An 18,206-nucleotide genomic window follows, 5' to 3' on the forward strand; every position below is an offset into this window, starting at 1 on the left:
ATGTGAACTTTATCAACTGCTGAGGGTAGGACAGTTAACCTCTTGACCTTGCCTTTTATTCCATTCTCTTCCTTCTCCGACTGCCTTTAAGGTATCCGTTTTTGTTAGTGACCTGTAACCTTATGTCTCTTTGTTGGAGGGATGCCAGTGAGCTTGAAACTCTGCTGGAACTTGTCTTTCATGATTACAAAGGCAATGCGTTTCATTATAGAAAATATACGAAGTACAGAAAAGTGTAGAGAGTATTTCTAGAGGAGGCTGTCCTTTTAGGGGTCACCGCGATGGCTGACGTTGTGGATGCGTTTCGTGGTCAGGGGCCAGGGAAGCCAGACACCCTTGTGTGTCCCGTAAAACAGACAGTTGTCCCGCAGCTGGGCTTCTCACCGTCTCCCTGGACAGTCAGAGATAAAAGCCTTTCTGTTATCCGAGTTCAAAACCCAAGTTGATTTTATGTATGAACTCACATTTTTTGGCAGAGGGAGGTTCTAAATATCCAACCACCGTGTCAGCTGAGGAGAAATTGCACCTTGGTTTTGCTCACGCCTGGCAGCAGTGCCTCCTGCACGATGACGTCATCGCACAGCACACCCCTTCGTGACAGTCCTGTGGGGGGGTCCACGCCTCTGGCTGCTCCATGGCACCTCCCAGTATTACTGGCCCCCAGGTTTACACATTGAAATACGTGTTTCATTATAAATGATTTTCTGTTTGTTTCTTCTTCGTGTTTAATTATTGATTTTTGTGATTTTAGCTGAGTTTTACATCTAAGAATTTCATTTCAGGATAGTCAAAGTCGGGGCGGGGGTGGGTAGAAGATATTTGTTATAAAAGGAGATTCATACCGCTATAAAGAATAAGAAAAAGTTGTCTAAGTCATTCACTCAAAAGAGATTATTGTTTGACGTTACGGTGAATCTCCTGCCGGTATGTTTCCTAAGAGTTTTTTTTTCCAAGACCAGAGGAGGATCGTTCCCGCCCTGAGCACTCCTGGGACCCCATCATTACCGTGGCGGCAGCTTCCTGTGAGGTTGTCTTCAGAGCACTCAGTCAGTCTGTGCTGGCTTTGATCGTGGAGAGCCTCCAGGGATAATTGCTCCCCTTTCAGTGCAGTCTGGGGGTTACCTTAGTTACAGGAGTCTTCATTTCTCCTGTTGATGGTGTGGCTGGAGAGCTTTAACCATGGCTTAGGCTTAGCTAATGCCAGCGTTCTAGCCCCATGATCGAGGTGGAAAGCTTAGTGTGGGATTTGCAGCTCTTTCTCAGTGAGCGAAGTGTTTATAGATCTGCCCCAGCAGGAATGTTGAGCTTGAGGCACTGATAGATGTCGCCTTTCCCGGTGTTGTTGTGGGAGGACCGGAGGGGTAGGGTGGTGGGGTGAATGGTCACAGTTTACCAGTCTTCATTTTCTCCAGCTCCGTCTTCGGTCAGGCAAGCTCAAGAATCAGAGAGCAGGCATTTAGGGACATGAATTTCTTTCATGAAAAACCATAATATTCTATCCAAACGTAACCCTGTAAGGTACACAAATGTTCCCACAGGTGTGCCTTAGCAGTGCATGCTTTCCTGTGCTTTTAACATTTTTTGTCTTCTTACAACCCAAACTCTTACACTGTGAATTATGCCAACGTTATTGGCTACTGAGAAGAGAGAAGGGACTTTTAAAAAGCCCTTTAGCCAATTAATAGCTCAAATGAAAATACTTAGTATGGTCTTGGAGCTTATAGCTCCGGTTATATTCCTGAAATATTTTTCAGGTTATAGAAGCATTTTAAGAGGAAAATAACATGTTTGGATCTCGTTTAACCAAGTGAAACAGTTCATGCGTCAAGATGGGGCTTTGCCTGGCGCTGAGGGACTTTCAGAAGTACTTCACCAAGGTGGCGGTCACGGGGCTGTCATCACCGAGTGCTGCGGTCTCCCTTTCCCCGAGTGCCCGGCTGCTGTGGAGGGTCCACATTCTGCGCCCTGGGGGGAGGCGGCGGGCAGGTGTCCGGGCCTATTCTTCAGCAGTGGGTGCGGAGGGGCGGCCAGCCTAGTCCTGGTCTCGGCACCTACCGCTCTAGGTCAGGGCTCAGCAGACGCTTTATGTGAAGGGCCTGACCGTCAGCGTGTTCTGCTTTGCCGGCCACAGGGTCTGTCGCGCCTGCTCGGCTCTGCTGTCCAGTGGGAAAGCAGCCGTGGACAGTGCGTCATGAATGGGCGCGGCTGTGTTCCAATAAAACTTTATGCACAAGCAGGCTGGTGGGCTGCACTCGGCCTCCGGGCCAGGCCCCAGTTTGGCAGCCTCTGCTCTAGGTTCCCGGCTCAGAAGGAGTTTGCTGACGTCAGCGTGGCTCCAAGCGCCCACTGTCCCCCATCCAAGCACTCCTTTGGTAATGCCGCATCTTGCTGACTCTGGAGCACGACTGACAGCTCGTGGGCAGGGGAGTCACCTGTTGCGAGGCGTCCGTGTCGTCTGTCCTCAGCCGGAAAGGCACTGGTGGATTTTGGTCCCACTGCAGGAAACGTGGCCAAGCTTCCCGAAGGAGGAGCCCAGGAGGGAGAGTGTCTGTCTTCTGTATCGTCCACATGGAGTTTCTCTGCTCTGTTACAGGTCTTTACCTTCTGAGGAGAAAGTCTGAGATGGTGGGTTCCCGGTCTGTCCCTTATCGGCGTTTCTCACCTGAGCCGTCCCTTCCTACCTCCCAGGGACCTACAGGCACGGCTGGACGCAGGCAGTCGCTTGCCACGTGAGAAGTGCAGCTCCTTGTAGGCTCTGACCACAGCCGAGTTGGCGCCTGAGGCTCACAGGTTCTTAGGAGGGTGCCTGTCCAAAGGTCGTTGCTTGCTGTCAGTCACTCTAACGGCTGGTTATCATTTGAATTCCTCAGGAGTGGATTCTGGAATTTATTGTCTTTTGCCTTGTTAACTTTCAGTCTGCAGAATATATGCAGGAAGAATTGCGAGCGGGGGGGCGGATTTGCAGAGGGGTTGACATAAATCTTCAAAGCTTTGACCCTGCTTTTACTTGAAATGATATTTAAAAGGAGTGGAGTTTTAGAAAGAAGCTAATGAAATTTTGATCCTTCAACAATTTTAGGGAAAAAAGTGATGAAAGCTGACAGTGATCTGTCTCAGTAAAGACTCCTGTCAGATGTGGGAGCTGATGATAGGTTAGCACAATTAATTTTGTGCCAAGTGAGCAAAACCAGACCTTCTCTTGAGAATACGGGTCTACCTAACGTGTGCCTGTTGTCCAAGAAGTCTCTTGGGTCGCTGGTGACCTTTGGTGCTCAGGAATAAAACAGTGAAATACCGTTCGGGCACCTGCGAGATTATTTCTGGCGTGCTTGACTCGGAGCTCTGGGCAGGCTTGGGTACTGGCGCCCAGCGAGCTGAGCGGTTCTCAGTGATGACGGGTGAAGGTAACAGGTAGAGCTTCTGCCGTCGTCGTCCTCAAGCTGGTCAGGAAGAACCAGTGCGGTCATTTGTTTAGGACATGGATTTTCGAGCCTCTCCCCGCGCGATTCCGAATTGGTGGAGGGTGGAAAGCCTGGGAGCCTGCATCATACAAGCCTCCAGGGGAATCCCAACGGGCAGGTTTCACAGACACTGTCCTTGAGGTACGTGAACGTTTAGGGGTTGCTAGCATCCCAGGGAGGCCGTCATAAAGCCTAGGACTCCCTGGGGCACAGCTCAGAGCCAGCTTCCACTCCTTGCCTCCCTGCAGAAGGCACGCACTGATTGGGTGCCCGCCATGTGTTGGGCTGCGCGCCTCGGGGATGCAGGAGTATGACAGCAGGCATGCTCACATCCTGAGGGGCAGGAGCCGGTCCTGTTAGACGCCCCCATCGAGACACCTAACAGGCCGTTGAACCGAGGAACCTGGTGGTTGTGGAAGACGTGCGACGGATCTGGAGTCACTGCCTTAGGACGGGGATTTAGTGCCCGAGGACTGGGTGAGACTGCTCAGGAAAAGGGCACAGTTAGCACAAAAGGGCCTGTGGCTACGTTCCAGATTATTCCAGGGCTGGCCCTGGACAAGACCCAGAGTATTTCTCCGATTGTAATGGAAGAACGTGTACAGATAAGTTGGTGGATCTCATGGTGGGAAAACGAAGTAGCTCTGATCTGCCTTTTTGTCACATACACACTTTATATGTACAGAGCAATCAGAGCCTGTTAGAATCCAGATGAAAGATAACGAAATAGGTCTCTAGTGCTTCGCGTGGACTGAACGGGAGAAGTCGGCAGGACTCACTATCTTCCTGGCTGTGGGGCGGGAGCATCGCGGGAGTGTGGGGTGGCTGGGAAGATGCAGGGGCGGGGGAGACGGTGCTGGCTTTGGAGCCAGAGACCTACGTTCAGAGCCAGTTCCACCTCTTATTGGCTGTATGGCCTTGGAAAAGTCGTTTAACTTCTCGGAACTCTGACAGTGCTTTAATCTGCAAAATGAGATCACTGTTCCTGTCTCACAGGCTTAATGTAAGGAACAGCAGTACAAATGTTTTTTACTTTAGGTAGTGCCAAGCTTTTAATAAATGAAAGCTACTAGTATAATGGTCCTACACGTGTCTCCTTCCCCCCGTCTTTGAGCTTCTTTATTCCCATTCCTTGGAATGCTCTTCTTGCTTTATTGCCTCTTTCTCCGACTCCCCCTCCCTTTTTAGTGCACATTCATGTTTTAGGCTAAGCTCCACCTCCTCCAAGAAGCCTTCCTTTGATCCCTCCTCCGACCGGACTAGAGTCTTCTCAGTATCTTGAATTTACCTTTAATACACGGTGATTATCATTATTAGATTGTATTTGCCAATTAAAGTAAAATCCTTAAAGTTGTGGTCTGTTTCTTCTTCATTATTTTACCCTCAAGATCTAGTGTTTAGGTATGTTTTCTCTGAAAACTTGTAGAACAGCTCAGTTGGTGTCGTTCACATTTCTGACTTGGTGACTGTGTGTGCCGCGTGCTGGAGTGAGGCTGGGAATTCGGGAGGAAGAGCGTGTTTGGGGCGCAGGTGACGATTTTGCTTTCGGTCGTGCTGAGCTGGAAGGGAAGCGTCCCACACGCGATTGGATGTGTCGGCTGAGTGTGGGGAGGTGCGGGGCTGGGGGAAGCGAGGGCGCCCATCACCTAGGCCGTCTCTTCAGACGCGCTGCCGCCTGTGGAGCCGCCTGTGAGTGCTGAGTGACCACAGCCAGCGCGGTGAGCATGGTGGCGCTGGCCACGGCGCTGCAGCAGCTGCGCTGGTGGCAGGGGCGGGGCAGGAGACGGGCCGCTGCACGGAACAGCTTCCCCACGGGAAATGGGAGCTCCGCTGCCAGAAGCAGGGAAGGGGAGCAAGTGCCCCCACGCCTGCCTCGGCCACGTCACAGGACTCTGCTGCCCACAGAGGGTGCGCTCGGAGGCCCCGGGCCTGGTGACTGGCAGGCATTGCTGGCTCGGGAGGGCAGTTTGGGGGCGGGGACAGGCCCTGGGGCAGCGGCATCTACTCCGTGACTGACTGCGTGCAGGGCGTGTGATGAGTTTTCTGGGGTTAATAGTGTCTGGTTCGTAGCCATTTGCTCTGGGGGCAAAGCTCCAAAATAGTTTGCTGATTAAAAAAATCTTCTACATGCACCCCAACGTTCATAGCAGCACTCTTCACAATAGCCAGGACATGGAAACAACCTAAATGTCCAACAACAGAGGAATGGGTAGAGAAGACGTGGTACATATATACAATGGAATATTACTCAGCCATAAAAAGGCTTGAAATGATGCCATTTGTAGCAACATGGATGGACCTAGAGATTATCATACTAAGTGAAGTAAGTCAGACAAAGACAGATACCATATGATATCACTTATCTGTGGAATCTAAAATACGACACCAATGAACTCATCTACAAAACAAACAGACTCATGGACATAAAGAACAGACTTGTGGTTGCCAAGGGGGAGGGGTTGGTGAGGGAAGGATTGGGGGTTTGGGGTTAGCAGATGCAAACTATTATATATAATATGGATAAGCAACAAGGTCCTACTTTATAGCACAGGCATGTATATTCAATATCCTGTGATAAAACATAATGGAAAAGAATGAAAAAGAATATATATGTAACTGAATCACTTTGTTGTACACCTGAAACTAACACAACATTGTGAATGAATTCTACTTCAATTAAAAAAACAAAATCTTCCTAAAGGCTGGAAGAGTTCAAATAGATCTAATCTTCCTATCACTTGGCCAACTGTGGTGACGGCCCGATTTTATGCTTCCCCCGACTGCTCCCCCAACACTCCTTACTGTGCATTGCTGCTGTCTCCTGGCCGCCCGCTCCCACGTGGATGTTCCGAGGGAATGAAAAGCAGAGTGTCTCTGCCTCGGAGGAGCTCTTTCCACAGTTGACGCCAGCTGTGAGGCAGGGGTTGGTTATTGATCCGTCGGCGGGGGGCGGCTGTCTGGCACCGTCAGGCTCCCAGCTTGTTTTCTCTGACGTGCTTCTGCCTTTTTTGTGTTTAGCTTACTCGTTTACAGGATGCTTTCAGAGAGAAAGCCCAATCCAGGATTGAGAGAGTTCTGCTTACGCCACACCCAGAAGCTTTTATAGAGCGCAGCTGTGGAGAACAGCCCTAAGAGGTTCTGGTTCATCTAAGAGGGTTTCCTCAAAGCAGAAAGCTTCCTCCCAGCCCCCGCTTCTCCCCGTCCTCAGTTGCATCATCTCCCCAGAAGGGTGCCACAGGCAAAGCAGAGCCGCTAACGGTGCACCCTGGGGAGGGTCAGGGGCTGGGCTGACTCCAGCCTCGCCGCCTCTGGTCCACAGCAGCGCGGTGCTCTGAGGAGCTGCTCCTGTGGTGTGTTCCGTAGCCCTTTAAAGAGCTCGTCTGCTGGCCTTGACTTCCTGGCAACGATGTTGTTCCACCGCAACCTACAGCTGACCTTAAAGGGGTAAATTTGATTTGGATAGTAATGATTATTAGAAAACTATTTCAACATAGACTGGTTAAGAAAGTTAAGGAGGAGTATGTAACCTCACTAGTATTCAAAGCTATAAATGAGCATCAGGAAGTAGGATTTTATTTTTCACCGACCAAAATAGGAAAAGATGTTGAAAAGATAATGGCCAGTTTAGGTGGGAGGAGAGTGAGATGGGTCTCCTCGTATTTCATGTTGGGAATGCAAATTAATACTTCCTTTTTGGAAAGCAAATTGCCAAGGTATCAAAGGCCCTGAGCTGATCCAGAATTTTCATTTTTGGAAGTCTATCTCTAGGAAATAGTCCTGAATATGAAAAAGGAAAAAAAAAAGCTTTATGTACAGAGATTTGAACCACAGGGTGTGTTATATATATGTGGCTCTCTAAACATTTGTCCATTCAGTAAATACTCGAGTGCCTGTTATATGGGAGGTGTGTGTTTGGTGCTGTTGAACAGAACGAGTCCACTTGGCGATTTATAATAGTGGAAAAAGCGGGAACAACCTAAATGTCCAGTATTCTGGCAGCAGTTAAGTAAATGATGATTCGCGCACACAGCGGATGCTGTGACTCACAGCTTGCTTTCCATCCCCTGACGGCCAGCGCTTTAGGGTGTTTCCTCGGAACAGACTAGAGTAGGAGGCAGCGGTTTGGAAATGAGTTGCAAAGGCAGTGTCACGCCCTGGATAAATGCTCATGATGAAGTGTCATCGAATGAGCTGGACCCACAGGTACACCTGTTACGTGAGCACACGTGTGAGGGTCAGAGACCGAGGACGGCCACCGTGCGTTGGCGGTGGCTGTGTTCCTGTGGTGGGACAGAGTATGACCGACTCTTTTCTACTCATCTTTATTTTCTGAATCTTCTTTGATGAGCCCCTGTTGCTTGTGTAATTTTTTTTCCTAAATGCTTTGGCAGCACAAACTTTCAGAAAGTAGAGGCTTGAAAGTGAAGCAAAGTGGAGTGTAGGCTGCCGTCATGAGCTGTATCCCGCTCTCTGACTGTCGCCTGTTTCCGCTGCGTGGAGTACCGCGGGGGGGATCGGGGCGCAGGCAGCCAGGGGCCTCTCAGGGCCTGTGTGTTTGGGAAGCCCTCTGGGGTGTTATCTGAACACTGCCTGGGACTGGGGGGCTGAGGGCCACCCCGTAACGTCAGGATCAGCGTGGTTTCTGGCGCCGTGCGCTGAAATTGAACAGCTCACATACAGTCACAGTTCTGAGAAGCTGTGAAATGTACCCCTGAACCCAGCTTCACTCCTCCCCCCGCCTCCCCCCGCCCCGCTCCTTCTCTCCACGTCTGCTCGTCTGCTCACCTGCTCGCGGGCCGCCGCGCCCAGGCCTGACTCGGTGGTGCTCAGGGCCTGCGTGCTCACCTCCTGGGTACAGCCGCGCCGTGCTGCCTGCTTGTGCTCCTCCGGCACTTGGAGCTGGTCAGCTGGAGATTGACTTTCGTGTCTTCTCAGCTCTCAGGGACGGACGTGTCTGGGGCTTGGGCGGGGGGAGGTTCTGTTTTGTCTGGGCTGGCTTGCTATGTTCTGTTTGAAGCTTAGATTGCGTCTACACCCCGCACCAGGCACCAGCAGGTGTGCTTTGCAGAGTGGTGGTCAGACAGACAGATCCCTGCGTCTGGTGAGGCTCATTCCAGGAGTGCTTGGCCCTCTCCCTTCACCTGGCAACCTACTGACTCAGCATGCTTATACGCCAGCAAACTGTGGAGGTCTCAGAAAGCTCTTTCTGGAAGGCACTTTACAAACTGTTCTAGCCCAGCTCCCTTATTCTATAGATTAAGCACCTGGGCCCCCAAGGGGGCATGGCTTCACCTGAGCTGTGCAAGGACTGGGTGTCAGAGAGTGCAAGCCCTGAGCCCCCAGACCCGCTGTCCTCCTGCAGGGCTGGGTGTGCCCCCCGGCGCAGGGGCTGGCTGCCCTTGCTCCCGGGTGGGGAGAGCGCCCTCTTCTCGTGCCCGTTGACTCAAGTATGGGAACTAGGGGTAGAGTTCATACACGAGCTTTACAGCAGAGGCTGCTGCTGCCCCCAGCTTAGTACCTTTTTAAAGTCACCTTCCCTCCGTACCTCACGTTCCAGTATACCCGTTATTTCTTTCAATCCACACAGTTTCCAAATGGCAGGAATATTCCTCCACTACAGTTGATTTTGAGTTTGAACTTTGGATATATTTGCTAATGTTTACAGACTGGTGAGGTTAGGGGAGCTGAACTGCTATAATTTCAAAAGTAAAAGCCATTAGTGATAAGGGTAATTCACAAACGGATGGTAGTCAAACTGGCAATGGTAGATACCAGAAAACAGGACAGTGTCTTCAAAGTGCTGTGGGAAAACAATTACGAACCTACAGCTCTATGCAGTGATTTATTTACACAGCAGGTGTAAAATAAAGGCGTTTTCAGACACACAGGGGCTAACTGCTCAACCCGCAAACCCCAACTGATGAAAGAACTAAGGAATGTTCTTCAGCAAAAAGAAAAATAAATGCAGAAAGAAGTGAAATACAAGAAACAAAGTGTTGAATACGGTAATAAAGCTATCTTTCTTTAATGTTTAAAACACTGGATCTAGAATTCTAGAAATAATGTGGTGTTAAAGGTGTAAAACTGTCCTGTGGTTCTTGTTTTCAGCAGAAAAGATACTGATTAACTTTACACACTTTTAAAGAAAAAAAAATACTTAAATAAGTGTTAAATTACTGTGTAGGAATAACCACTAAAGTCATACAGAATTAGAAGGTACAGCTCCTAAATCAGTAGAGGAAAAACAGGTAAGTTGAAGATTCATTCACTCCATCCAATGGAAAACAGGAAAGGGGATGAAAAGAAGAAAAGGGGAAAATAGGAAATACAAAATAAAATGTGTAAGTAGTCATGATGAACATGAATTTACCTATAAAGCCAGAGGCACTCAGGTTGGATTATTCTACTATAAGCTCTCTTCAAAGTTGTACTTAGCAGTAAAAGATAAAAGTATGGGGCGGGTGGGGAGAATATATGCAAATACTCACCAAGAGGAAGCTGATCTGGCAACATTAATAGCCATCAAAGATAATTTTAAGGGCTTCCCTGGTGGCGCAGTGGTTGAGAGTCCGCCTGCCGATGCAGGGGACGCGGGTTCGTGCCCCGGTCTGGGAGGATCCCACATGCCGCAGAGCGGCTGCGCCCGTGAGCCATGGCCACTGAGCCTGCGCGTCCAGAGCCTGTGCTCCGCAACGGGAGAGGCCACACAGTGAGAGGCCCGCGTACCGCAAAAAAAAAAAAAAAAAGATAATTTTAAGCAAAAGACATCAAATGACAGGAAGATATTTCTTGATTGTGAAAAAGGAACAATCCCAAAGAAGTTATAAAGTAATGGACTGGAGACACTGAAAATATAGTCTCAAGATTTATAAAACAAAAGCTGTCAGAATAACACAAAGAAATAGTATATCCACAATCAGAGTTTCAGATTTTAACACACCTCTCTCAGAAACTATATCAAACAGACAAAAATAGTTAAAGGACATAAAGGATTTGAACGCCATAATTAACCAACTTGATCCAATAAATACAGAGCACACATGGCATGTGTATCATGAGGACCACACTAAATTAAAACTCAGCATTCTCTCATTCATTCATCAAATATTTCTTGAGTGCCCAGTGTTTGCCATACACCGTTCTAGGCATGTGGAGTGCATTAGTCAACAAAACAGACGAAGAGCCTGGACTCGTGACGCTTATCTTCTCCCGGGGTATCAGGAGCAGGCAAGCAGTGGACAGCAGCCACAGTGAGGGATTGGGTGGAGAGAGGACAGGCTGTATTATCAAATAGGGTGTCTGAGTAAATCTCATTGGCAGGCTGAGATTGGGGCAAAGAATTGAAGAAGCTGAGTGAGTTAGCCATAAAGCTATCTGGAGGAAGAGTATTCCAGGCAGAGGCATCAGCTAGAGCAAAGGCCATAGAAGAAGCTGGGGAGGAGAGTAATACGAAAGAGAATCAGATCATGTGGGTGTAGGGTGTTGTAGGCCTTTTTCATTTACTCTGCATGAAATGAGGAGCCATTGCAGGAATTTGAGTAGAGGAATGGCATGGTCTGACTTACGTTTTAAGGTAATCCCTCTAGCTGCTGTATTGAGATTAGACTTGAGACAAGAGCAGAAGCTGCCGGACCGTTACAGTAATTCAGGCAGGAAATGATGGGGGCTTGGAACACATGGTAGCAGGATAGGAGTTGAGAGTTGATAAGATTCTGGACGTGAGGAAAACACGACAATCCAAAACCTGTGGGACGCAGTAAAAACAGTTCTAAGAGGAAACTTTATAGCAATGCAAGCCTGCTTCAGGAAACAAATATCTCAGATAAACAACCCTAACCTAAAGGAGCTAGAAAAAGAACAAAGCCCGAAGTTAGTAGAAGGAAAGAAATCATAAAGATCAGAGCAGAAATAAAATGAAATAGAGACCAAAAAAAAAAAGAAAGAAAGAAAAGATCAGTGAAATTAAGAACTAATTCTTTGAAAAGATAAACAAAATTTATAAACCTTTAGCCAGACTCATGAAGAAAAAAACAGGGCCTAAATCAATAAAATCAGAAATGAAAAAGGAGAAGTTACAGCTGACACCACAGAAATACAAAGGATCCTAAGAGACTGCTACGAACAACTATATACCAATAAAAGAGACAACCTGGAAGAAATGGAAAAATTCCTAGAAATGTTCAAACTCCTAAGACTGAATTAAAAAGAAGTAGAAAATATGAACAGACCAATTACCAGTAATGAAATTGAATCAGTTATTTTATTTTTTTTATTGGAGTATAATTGCTTTACAATGTTGCGTTAGTTTCTGCTGTACAGTGAAGTGAATCAGCTCTATATATACATCTATCCCTCCCTCTTGGACCTCCCCCCACCCATCCCACCCACCTAGGTCTTCACAGAGCACCAATCTGAGCTCCCTGTGCTATGCAGCAGGTTCCCACTAGCTATCTGTCTTACACATGGTAGTGTATTTATGTCAAAACTAATCTTCCAATTCATCCCACCCTCCCCTTCCCCCTTCCCTCCACACGTCCGTTCTCTACGTCCGTGTTTCTATTCCTCCCCTGAAGATATGTTCATCTGTACCATTTTCCTACATTCCACATATATGCGTTAATATACGATATTTGTTTTTCTCTTTCTGACTTCACTCTGTATGACAGAGTCTAGGTCCATCCACGTCTCTACAAATGACCCAAATTCATTTATTTTTATGGCTGAGTAATACTCCATTATATGTACCACATCTTCTTTATCCATTCATCTGTTGATGGACATTTAGGTTGTTTCCATGTCCTGGCTATTGTGAACAGTGCTGCAATGAACATTGGGGTACATGTGTCTTTTTGAATTATGGTTTTCTCAGGGTATATGCCCAGTAGTGGGATAGCTGGATCATATGGTAGTTCTAGTCTTAGTTTTTTAAGGAATCTCCATACTCTTCTCCATAGTGGCTGTATCAGTTTACCCACCAACAGCCCAAGAGGGTTCCCTTTTCTCCACACCCTCTCTAGCATTTATTGTTTGTAGATTTTTTGATGATGGCCATTCTGACCGGTGTGGGGTGATACGTCATTGTAGTTTTGATTTGCATTTCTCTAATAGTTAGTGATGTTGAGCGTCTTTTCATGTGCCTCTTGGCCATCTGTATGTCTTCCTTGGTGAAATGTCTGTTTAGGTCTCCCGCCCATATTTTGATGGGGTTGTTTGGGTTTTTTTGATACTGAGCTGCATGAGCTTTTTGTATATTTTGACCAATCCTTTGTCCATTGCTTCGTTAGCAGATATTTTCTCCCATTCTGTGGGTTGTCTTTTCATCTTGTTTATGGTTTCCTTTGCTGTGCAAAAGTTTTTAAGTTTAGTTAGGTCCCATTTGCTTATTTGTTTTTAATTTTCATTACTCTAGGAGGTGGGTCATAAAAGATCTTGCTGTGATTTATGTCAAAGAGTGTTTTTCCTATGTTTTTCTCTAAGAGTTTTATAGTGTCCGGTCTTACATTTAGGTCTTTAATCCATTTTGAGTTTATTTTTGTGTATGGTGTCAGGTAGTGTTCTAATTTCATTCATTTACATGTAGTCCAGTTTTCCCAGCACTATTTACTGAAGAGGCTGTCTTTTCTCCATTGTATATTCTTGCCTCCTTTGTCATAGATTAGGTGACCATAGGTGTGTGGGTTTATCTCTGGGCTTTCTGTCCTGTTCCATTGATCTATATTTCTGTTTTTGTGCCAGTACCATATTGTCTTGTTTGCTGTAGCTTTGTAGTATAGTCTGAAGTTAGAGAATGTGATTCCTCCAGCTCCGTTTTTCTTTCTCAAGATTGCTTTGGCTATTCGGGGTCTATTGGGCCTCCATACAAATTGTAAAATTTTTTGTTCTAATTCTGTGAAAAATGCCATTGGTAATTTGATAGGGATTGCATTGAACCTGTAGATTGTTTTGGGTAGTGTAGTCATTTGCACCTTATTGATTCTTCCAATCCAGGAGCATGGTATATCTCTCCATCTGTTTGTGTCATCTTTGATTTCTTTCATCAGTGTTTTGTAGTTTTCTGAGTACAGGTCTTTTGCGTCCTTAGGTAGGTTTATTCCTAAGTACTTTATTTTTTTTGTTGCCATGGTAAATGGTATTATTTCCTTAATTTCTCTTTCTGGTATTTTGTTGTTAGTGTAGAGGAATGCAAGAGATTTCTGTGCATTAATTTTGTATCCTGCAACCTTACCAAATTCATTGATTAGTTCTAGTAGTTTTCTGCTTTCATCTTTGGGATTTTCTGTATATATTATCATGTCATCTGCGAACAGTGACAGTTTTTCTTCTTCTTTTCCAATTTGTATTCCTTTTATTCTTTTTCTTCTCTGGTTGCCGTGGCTAGGACTTCCAAAACTATGTTGAATAATAGTGGTGAGAGTGGCCAACCTTGTCTTGTTCCTGATCTTAGAGGAAATGCTTTCAGTTTTTCACCATTGAGAATGATGTTTGCTGTGGGTTTGTCGTATATGGCCTTTATTATGTTGAGGTAGGTTCCCTCTATGCCCACTTTCTGGAGAGTTTTCATCATAAATGGGTGTTGAATTTTGTCGAAAGCTTTTTCTGCATCTGTTGAGATGATCATATGGTTTTTCTTTAATTTGTTAATATGGTGTATCACATTGATTGATTTGCATATATTGAAGAATCCTTATATCCCTGGGATAAATCCCACTTGATCATGGTGTATGGTCTTTTTAATGTGCTGTTGGATTCTGTTTGCTAGTATTTTGTTGAGGATTTTTGCATCTATGTTCATCAGTGGTATTGGTCTGTAATTTTCATTTTTTGTAGTATCTTTGTCTGGTTTTGATATCAGGGTGATGGTGGCCTCATAGAACAAGTTTGGAGTGTTCCCTCCTCTGTAGTTTTTTGGAAGAGTTTGAGAAGGATAGGTGTTAGCTCTTCTCCAAATGTTTGATAGAATTCGCCTGTGAAGCCATCAGGTCCTGGACTTTTGTTTGTTGGAAGATATTTTTAATCACAGTTTCAATTTCATTACTTGTGATTGGTCTGTTCATATTTTCGGTTTCTTCCTGGTTCAGTCTTGGATGGTTGTACTTTTCTAAGAATTTGTCCATTTCTTCCAGGTTGTCCATTTTATTGTCATATAGTTGCTTGTAGAAGTCTCTTACGATCCTTTGTATTTCTGCAGTAAGAGTTGTGATTTTTCCTTTTTAATTTCTAATTTTATTGATTTGACTCCTCTCCCTTTTTTTCTTGATGAGTCTTGCTAAAGGCTTATCTAATTTTGTTTATCTTCTCAAAGAACCAACTTTTAATTTTATTGATCTTTGCTGTTGTTTTCTTTTCTGTTTCATTTATTTCTGCTCTGATCTTTATGGTTTCTTTCCTTCTACTAACTTCAGGTTTTCTTTGTTCTTCTTTTTCTAGTTGCTTTAGGTGTAAGGTTAGATTGTTTATTTGAGATTTTTCTTGTTTCTTGAGGTGAGCTTGGATTGCTATAAACTTCCCTCTTAGAACTGCTTTTGCTGTGTCCCATAGGTTTGGGATCATCGTGTTTTCATTGTCCTTTGTTTCTAGGTATTTTTTGATTTCTTCTTTGATTTCTTCAGGGATCTCTTGGTTATTTAGCAGCACACTGCTTAGCCTCCATGTGTTTGTGTTTTTTTACAGTTTTTTTCCTGTAATTGATTTCTAATCTCATAGCGTTTTGATCAGAAAAGATGCTTGATATGATTTCAATTTTCTTAAATTTTCCAAGGTTTGATTTGTGACCCAAGATGTGATCTGTCCTGGAGAATGTTCTGTGTGCACTTGAGAAGAAAGTGTATTCTTCTGCTTTCGGGTGGAATGTCCTATAAATATCAGTTAAGTCCATCTGGTCTGTTGTGTCATTTAAAGCTTGTGTTTCCTTATTTATTTTCTGTCTGGATGATCTGTCCATTGGTGTAAGTGGAGTGTTGAAGTCTCCCACTATTATTGTGTTACTGTCGATTTCCCTTTTTATGGCTGTTAGCATTTGCCTTATGTATTGAGGTGCTCCTGTGTTGGGTGCATAAATACTTACAATTGTTATGTTTTCTTCTTGGATTGATCCCTTGATCATTATGTAGTGTCCTTCCTTATCTCTTGTAACAGTCTTTATTTTAAAGTCTATTTTATTTGATATGGGTATTGCTACTCCAGCTTTCTTGTGATTTCCTTTTGATAGAATATCTTTTCCCATCCCCTCACTTTCAGTCTATGTGTCCCTAGGTCTGAAGTGGGTCTCTTGCAGACGGCATATATAGGGGTCTTGTTTTTGTATCCATTCAGCCAGTCTGTGCCTTTTGGTTGGAGCATTTAATCCATTTAACTTCAAGGTGGTTATCAATATGTATGTTCCTGTTACCATTTTCTCAATTGATTTGGGTTTGTTTTTGTGGGTCTTTTTCTTCTCTTGTGTTTCTTGTGTAGAAAGGTTCCTTTAGCATTTGTTGTAAAGCTGGTTTGGTGGTGCTTAATTCTCTTAACGTTTGCTTGTCTGTAAAAGTTTTAATTTCTCCATCGAATCTGAATGAGATCCTTGCTGGGTAGAGTAATCTTGGTTGTTGTAGTTTCTTCCCTTTCATCACTTTAAATATATCCTGCCACTCCCTTCTGGCCTGCAGCGTTTCTGCTGAAAAATCAGCTGATAACCTTATGGGGATTCCCTTGTATGTTATTTGTTGCTTTTCCCTTGCTGCTTTTAATATTTTTTCTTTGAATTTAATATTTGTTAGTTCTATCAGTATGTGTCTTGGCGTGTTTCTCCTAGGGTTTATCCTGTATGGGACTCTTCTGTGCTTCCTGGACTTGGGTGGCTATTTCCTTTCCCATGTTAGGGAAGTTTTTGACTATAATCTCTTCAAATATTTTCTCAGACCCTTTCTCTTTCTCTTCTTCTTCTGGGACCCCTATAATTCGAATGTTGGTGCCTTTAGTGTTGCCCCACAGGTCTCTGAGACTGTCCTCAGTTCTTTTCATTCTTTTGTCTTTATTCTGCTCCTCGGCAGTTACTTCCACCATTCCATCTTCCAGCTCAATTATTCATTCTTCTGCCTCAGGTATTGTGCTGTTGATTCCTTCTAGTGTATTTTTCATTTCAGTTATTGTATTATTCATCTCTGTTTGTTGGTTCTTTAGTTCTTCTGGGTCCTTGTTAAACATTTCTTGTATTTTCTTGATCCGTGCCTCCATTCTATTTCCGAGATTTTGAATCGTCTTTACTATCATTACTCTGAATTCTTATTCAGGTAGGTTGCATATTTCCTATTCATTTATTTGGTCTTGTAGGTTTTTACCTTGCTCCTTCATCTGTAACATATTTTTTTGTCGTCTCATTTTTTTTTTTGATGGGTGGGGCTGTATTCCTGTCTTACTGGTTATTTGGCCTGAGACGTCCCACCCACACTGGAGTTTGCAGGCAATTGGGCAGAGCTTGGCCTTGGTGCTGAGATGAGGACCTCCAGGAGACCTCACTCCAATTAATATTCCCTGGGGTCTGAGCTTCTCTGTTAGTCCAGTGGTTTGGACTCAGCGCTCCCACCATAGGAGCTCGGGCCCAAGTCCCGGCCTGGGAACCAAGATCCCGCAAGCCGGGAAGCGTGGCAAAAGAAAAGAGAAAAAAAAAAAAAAAGGAGTAGTACAATAACAAAGAATAAGAAATAAAATAAACTTAGAAAAATAAAAAAATATATTAGGAAAAATAATAAGTGAAACAATTCCAACAAGGTAAAACAGATCCACAACAGAAAAAAGAAAAGAAAAAAAGCAGAACAATAACAAAGTATAAGGAATGAAATAAAATTAGAAAGATAAACTGTTTATTAGAAAAAAGAAAAATATAAAAGAATCAACAACACCAAGGTGAAACAGAGCCACAATCTATTAAAAAAAAAAAAGACCAGAAAAGGCCTTGGCTTTGAGGGGGCAGAGCTTAGGCAGAGGTGGGGTTTAGGGTGGGGGCGGGCCTTAGGCGGGAGCAACATTTACGTATGGGGCGGGGCCTAGGCTTAGGACCTGCATGGTGGGGAAAGGCAGCACAACCTGAGGGGGGCTTCTGATTGCCTTGGAGTGTGTGCGGAGTTTGGGAGTTAAGAGGTAGGCCCTGGGTTGGGGGTGTGTGGGCGAAGTTTAGGCCCAGCATGGTTGGAGGGGGTCTGGGAGTGTGGTATGTAGAGGTAGGGCCCTGGGCAAGGGTGTGGGGCAGGGCTTAGGCTCAGCATGACCAGAGGGAGCCCCGAGGGCGGAGGATTAGGCCTGGGATTTCAGCAGGCTCCCCCGGGGCCCAAGTGGGCAGGGGAACCGCTGGCCACGCTCCCTTACATTCCTCCACTCTCCCAAGGGTCTCCCCCTGTCCCCATTGATCCCCGAACTGTGGGTAGGCCCCATCAGGTGTGTGAACCCCTCCCCTCTCCAAGCCACCCCTGAGGGGCGCCGGTCCTGTCCATCTGGCCTTTACTTTTCCTTCCCCCTCCCTCTCACTCCCTCAGGACTCACATGGCTGGAGGGGGTCTCGGTGGGCAGAGCATCAGGTCCAGGACCTCAGCAGCCTCCCCAGGGCCCAAGTGGGCAGGGGAAATGCTGGCTATGTTCCCTTCTGATCCTCCGCCCTCTGGACTGTCTCCCCTGTTCGTTACCCCTCTGGGCATGGGAGCCCCTGCCCTCCCCCAGCTGCCCTTCAGGGGCGCTGGTCCTGTCCCACCTCCACTTCTTCTCCCCTATTGA

General features: G+C 45.6%; 1 protein-coding gene across 6 annotated transcripts in view; it reads left to right on the top strand.

The window, feature by feature from the left end:
* PPP1R12B (protein phosphatase 1 regulatory subunit 12B) overlaps positions 1 to 18,206 on the top strand; it is a 193,131-nt gene that overhangs the window by 127,936 nt on the left and 46,989 nt on the right. The window contains exon 19 of one of the 6 annotated variants that reach the window (XM_059999046.1): positions 2,594 to 3,464. The exons of 4 other annotated variants lie outside the window; for them this stretch is intronic. In XM_059999046.1, coding sequence (XP_059855029.1) covers positions 2,594 to 2,608 — 15 coding nt within the window. In that variant the 3' untranslated portion in view covers positions 2,609 to 3,464. Of the gene's footprint in view, positions 1 to 476; positions 1,323 to 2,593; positions 3,465 to 18,206 lie in introns of those variants that run through there. One more of the 6 variants, XM_059999038.1, reaches the window with a different exon arrangement.

This window comes from Delphinus delphis, chromosome 1 (genome assembly GCF_949987515.2).
Source record: "Delphinus delphis chromosome 1, mDelDel1.2, whole genome shotgun sequence".
Taxonomy (NCBI): domain Eukaryota; kingdom Metazoa; phylum Chordata; class Mammalia; order Artiodactyla; family Delphinidae; genus Delphinus; species Delphinus delphis.